Source organism: Danio aesculapii, chromosome 25, assembly GCF_903798145.1.
Source record: "Danio aesculapii chromosome 25, fDanAes4.1, whole genome shotgun sequence".
Lineage (NCBI taxonomy): Eukaryota > Metazoa > Chordata > Actinopteri > Cypriniformes > Danionidae > Danio > Danio aesculapii.
This window is the reverse complement of record NC_079459.1, coordinates 30,836,987-30,843,154: the sequence shown is the minus strand read 5'-3', so window position 1 is coordinate 30,843,154 and position 6,168 is coordinate 30,836,987. Positions and strand designations below refer to the sequence as shown.

At 34.8% G+C, this 6,168-nt stretch overlaps 1 protein-coding gene across 1 annotated transcript in view; it reads right to left on the bottom strand.

The window, feature by feature from the left end:
• Positions 1-5,931, bottom strand: part of snupn (snurportin 1) — a 12,934-nt gene extending 7,003 nt beyond the window's left edge. Inside the window, exons 1-6 of the mRNA XM_056451787.1 lie at positions 5,765-5,931; positions 5,387-5,551; positions 4,671-4,848; positions 2,628-2,732; positions 792-888; positions 604-701 (exon numbers count right to left, since the gene is read on the bottom strand). Coding sequence (XP_056307762.1) covers positions 604-701; positions 792-888; positions 2,628-2,732; positions 4,671-4,848; positions 5,387-5,544 — 636 coding nt within the window. The 5' untranslated portion in view covers positions 5,545-5,551; positions 5,765-5,931. The remainder of the gene's footprint in view (positions 1-603; positions 702-791; positions 889-2,627; positions 2,733-4,670; positions 4,849-5,386; positions 5,552-5,764) is intronic.
• Positions 5,932-6,168: the final 237 nt, after the last annotated feature.

Below are 6,168 nucleotides of genomic sequence, written 5' to 3'. Positions count from 1 at the left end.
AGACACAGACACACACACATTATTATCACTAATAATGATTATTATTTTATAAATAGATATATTTTTCCATTATGTGTCCTCATTATGATCAAAAATAGAGCAAAAACATAAATATTGTGAAATATTATTACCAATTAAAAGAGCTGTATTTTATTGAGATAAGGTTTAAAAATCGAATTATTCCCATAATGCACAGCTTAATTTTCTGCGTCATTTCTACAGTCTCCAGTTTCACATAATTGTTCAGGAACCATTTCACATATGCTGATTTGATGATCAGTGTTTGAAAACATTTCTGAAAATTGGGATAAATATTTTCAGGATTTTTTAACGAATAAAAAGTTCAGTAATAATATGCATGTTTTACTGTCACTTATAATAAATATTAGCAACAAAATATATTAGCAACAATATGTTAAGTATAAAAATATATTAGCAACATTAAATAAAAATGGTCATTGTAAAACTAAATTACGACTGTTTTGATGCAAGAAAAATAATGATAGCACTTTAAAGAATTAATTAATTATATAAAATAGTCCAAATGTGTAAGAACAGTCCCTGACATGTCTGTGAATGTGATGACAGGAAGTGCTCACTCACGGAGCAGTCGTACACAGGATGTCCCCTCCAGCACATGACGTCCAGGATGTAATATGTTCTGTCCACGTCGCTGTAGATGCAGTCCAGGATGGTGTAATCTATATGAAACATATGTATTTTTATCAGTAGTGTTTTGTGGCATGGTTGAGAAGCTCAGTACTTTAGCACACTCTAGTGGTGCTGCTGACCTTTGCCCAGAGCAGAGTTGTGTCTGTTCCCGCCGGGGATCAGAGAAGGGAAGCGATTCACACAGTAGCCGCTTTTGGTGTACGATGTTGTGGATCCCTAAAGATGAGACAATGAGCATAGATGAAATTAAATTAGTTTGAATGAGCATATTCAAATATTCTGAGCAATGTATTATATATTATAATATGATTTAAAATGCAATATTTGTGAAGCAAAATAAAAATTATCATCTTTATTCTTCTTAAAAATCATTTTAATTCTGTTTCGCTGCTCAAGACACACTTCTTATGTGTTTTAATGCAGAAAACACCTGCATATATATATATATATATATATATATATATATATATATATATATATATATATATATATATATATATAGATAGATATATATATAGTATAGATATTAGACGTATTAAACATTAAGCATAATTAAGACTTAAAATAGAAATCTTTCATTCATTTTTTTTTTCACATGCTGGGTTGTGGGGGCAGCAGTCTTAGGAGAGAACCCCAGACTTCCCTCTCCCCAGACGCTTCCTCCAGTAGGATTCCGAGGCGTTCCCAGGCCAGCCGAGAGACTTAGGCTGTTTCTCAATGTGCGTTCTTCAACGGTCTTGCGTCCTCGTGTTCTCGTGTAACTTCATCATCAGCTGCCAGTTCAGTTCCAATACTCTAAACTGCAAGAACAGAGGACGCGTGAACCTGCCCGGATGTGTTCTTGATATCGAGGACACACCGATACAGACTTGAGCACCGATTTCGCTCTAGAAGTCCCAAAAGTCATTGCGACTGGAGGTAGGAAGCGCAGCATTTTCCTTGGATTTATTATTAAAGTTCAGAGATGTAACTTATTTACCTCATGAGTTTCCCTAAATGAAACGGTAAAAGTAAACAGTACCATGAAAGTCTTAATAAAGGAATAAACACATTAAGGGTGTTTGTTTGCTGAAATTCGTATTAAATCTGTTTTATTTATATTGTGCACCTTATATTTATAATGTTTTCATGCAGAGTATATATTTTGAAAAGGGGAAAAACAATAAATCGCTGTATGAATGCTGTAATGTTTAAATCATTTTCTATTAAAAAACCTGTGAAGGTCACGTGACCATCAGGAAGAACGCAGCATCTCATTTCTCACAGGACACGTTCTCTGTTCTCGTGGTCTCCAGAGTTCGTTCTTCCAAGGACGACTGGCAAGACCGGTCTCCACAAGAACGCAAGTCCGTTCGCTGCATTCTTGGAATTGAGAAACAGCCATAGTCCCTCCAGCGTGTCCTGCGTCTTCCTCAAGGTCTCCTCCTGGTGGTACATGTATAGAACACCTCCCTAGGTAGTCGTCCAGGAGGCTTCCGAAACAGAAGCCCGAGCCACCTTAGCTGACTTCTCTCAATGTGGAGAAGCAGCGGGATCTACTCCGAGCTCCTCCCGGGTGACAGAGCTCCTCACCCTGTCTATAAGGGTGCGCCAGCCACCCTGAGAAGTAAACTCATTTCGGCCGCATGTATCTGAGATCTTGTCCTTTTGGTCATGACCATAGGAGAGAGTAGAAATGTAGATTGACTGGTTAATCGACAGCTTTGCCTTTCAGCTTAGCTCCTTCTTTACCACAACGGACTGGAACATCGACCGCCTTATTACTGCCGCTGCACCAATCCACCTGTCAATCTCACGCTCCATCCTTCCCTCACTCATGAACAAAACCCCAAGAAATCTTTCGTATCAATATAAATGTTTATTTTACTGTCACTCACAGTATTAATTTTTAATGTTTTTTTAAGTACTGGAGTATAGCAAAGTATAGTACTGTAGGGATGTAAAATGATCCAAACCTTGGACGCGACAACGAGTGACCGTTTCCCAACTGGACAAACCACCATCAGCCAATCAGAGCTCAGATCTGCAGGAACATCCACCAACCACTCTGACAACATCAGCTGGAGAGCAGAGATGACATTAAAAAACACTTGTATAAACATAGAATAAAAACATCTAAATCTAATATGAAATGACATGATAGATATACACACATTTACTGCAATAAAAGATATATATGAAGTGCATAAATCTGTTAGACAACAGATAGGAATTCATTTAACAAAGTATATAATAAATAGAAATATAAACTATGAATATATCCTTAAGTTATATAGTCATATATTCATAGAAGTACCCACTTTTATTTTAAAAACAGAAAATTATACTATAAAATACTTGAGCAATTCCAGCATTATGGATGTGACATTTGCAGTAAAATCTCAAAACATTATTTGACATAGAAAGTATATGTTAACATTATATTGAAACATCTCTTTATATTTTTTAAAACATCTGACCACAGAGTGATGGGAGCAGAAAAATATCAATCTGTAAACATGTTTTATATTTTAAATGAGGAAAATAAACATGCGTTATGGATGTGACCAAAAAAGTCTGCAAGTTTACAGTATACAGCTTCCTTTGTAGAAATTCTGTTAATTAAACTGCACAACCCAAAAGAAACTATGCTAATCAAAAGGATAAGAGTTGACTATAGAGTTCACTATAGAACAAACATAATTAAGTTTATTTGATTTTACATTTCTGCAGTTATGAGGAACATCACGAATATGGAAGTGACATCTCTCTCTTATGGATGTGACGGATGTGAAATTGCCACTTGTGTGACTTTGGTAATTCAAATATAATTGTTTAAAAACACTGACAGACATTTTTGAGTATTTTTAAAGCACTGTAAAACACAAGCCTACACCAAAAAAATATAAATAAATAAATAAAAAAACCCTAAAAAAATAAAAAAAAAACGCAGAAACGGTTTTGCTTTTTTGGAAAAAACATAATTTTTTTCATGGCAAGGTTGACATTGGTATGGAATTGCTCACTCATAATGCAGTCAGAAAACTATAAAATAGCATAAAACATGTATTTTTATTGCAATATAATTTCTATAAAACGCAAACATGAAAATCTAATGTGATGCCATCTGAAAGCTCTATTCACACTGGTAATCTAAACAGAATAGTTTTAATAACTCATCTCTATTAACTGATTTATTTTATCTTTGCCATGATGACAGTAAATAATATTTGACTAGATATTTTTCAAGACACTCCTATACAGCTTAAAGTGACATTTAAAAGGTTTAACTTAAAGGTTAATTAGGTTAACTAGTCAGGTTAGGGTAATTAGGCAAGCTATTGTATATTGATGGTTTGTTCTGTAGACCATCAAAAAAAATTATAGCTTAAAGGGGCTAATAATATTGTCCTTAAAATGGTTAAAAAAATTTTAAACTGCTTTTATTCTAGCCGAAATAAAACAAATAAGACTTTCTTCAGAAGAAAAAATATTATCAGACATACTGTGAAAATTTCCTTGCTCTGTTAAACACAATTTAGAAAATATTTAAAAAAAAGAAAAAAAAATTCAAAGGGGGGCTAATAATTCTGACTTAAACTATGTGTGTGTATGTATGCATGTATGTATGTATGTATGTATGTATGTATGTAGTTGTAAATACTTATTCAAGTCTCATTTGCAATAAGTTATTACAAGATTTTTTAAAGGAAATCTATTTGTTGGTTTGTTTGTTTTCGAATTTGCCACATTAGAATGGCAAGATTAATATAGATAAAAACATATGACATAATAATAATAACTTCAATAACAACTTCATATTTCAAGAAGTGATGATGCCAATTAAGTAAATAAATATTAATAAATAAAGAAGAGTTGAAACCTATTTAATTATCAAATATTAATAATTACAATTAAAAAAATAAATAAAAAATGTATTTTAAAAACTAGGAAACCAATAATCCTTCCAAATAAAGCATCTGTTTCGTTCTGTCTAAGCATCAGTGATTTGTGAGCACCTGGTTGGCGTAATGTTTGGGCAGTTTTTTCCTCTGCTCGACCTCCATGCCCTCTTCATCTGCGCTGTTCTCCGTCTGCGGAATCTTCTTCTCTGCCTCCTCCTCATCCTCACTGTCGGCAGTGCTCCAGTCTCCATCCGCCAGACGACGAGCGTGATTCACGTAGTTCAGCCTCTTCCTGAAAACACAATCGTCATCCAGATATTCATTAGATACTAGTGCTTATGTTCAGTGTTTCTCAACCACGTTCCTGGAGGACCACCAACACTGTATCATTTGTTTGTCACATCCATTACAGGTCTCGATTTCAGTTTAGGATTTTCTTATTCCCCCAACATTCATGCAATTTACTCAATTATTTATCTGCCTGCACTATTAATTATTATTTACATATTTATGCAGGAATTTGTGGATTTCATTTGTGCAGGATATAATAGATTTATTTACTCATTTATTTGTGTATTTATCTATTGATTTTGCAGGTTTCGTCCTTTACAGCTCTATAAGTACCAATATCTAATTGATAAGGACTATGAAAGAACAATATCTACTGAATAAGTGCTAGTAAAATTGAAAAAAAGATGCTGTTACCTAAAGAAAAAGCAACAGCACCACAATAACAATCACTAGTAGATATTGAATAAGCACTGGTACTTCATGGAAAGATACTAGTAGCATTAAAGCAGACATTAGTAGGTTATTTAGATGTTTCTCACTCTTTCTGCAGCTCCAGGAACCTCCTGCGCCGCTCGCCCTGCTCCAGCACGCTGTATTTGCTCTTGTACTGCGCCAGGCGGGGATGAGGAGCAGAAGTGCTGTTTATTTCTCTGGACACCGAGAAACTGCCGGACAGAGCCTCGGTCAGAGCCTCCATGGCGGACCTGTGATAACATACAGACGAGCTCAGAACATCCCGACACACTCAAAAAACGCCAAAATATGCATATGTTGTGTATTCAGCAGGAATGAGATACTTCAGAAGTAAACACAAATCACTTATATTTCATAAATAGATGCATACAAATGACTTACACATAACATAAATAGATAAACACAATACAGACACTGTCTCTGGCATATGCGACGTAACTTACGGATAAACAGACTGCAGGTAGAGAGACAAAGTAAACTCGTGATCACAATCCCATGCGAGCTTCTCTAAAGTGATTTACTCATCATGATTTATGAGAGTAAAAATGAATCGGACGAATGAAATACACAAACTCTTGCGCGGAAAGAAAAACACGTTTCAAACGCAATGGCGCGCTGACGTCATCATGCCTCAACGCGGCCGACCGAAATTTGTCGCGGAGTTTGATAGAGCGTCAGTATCTAAAGAGTTACTGTTATAGTTTTCTCAGACCTGACCAGAACTCACCAATGAATTATTTTATTTACTTTCTGCCACTCCAATAATGTTTTAATTTAACAAAAAACTGTAAAGATGGAAAAAATTCAAGAAAATAAAAAGAAAATATATGTCATAATGCACTAATAC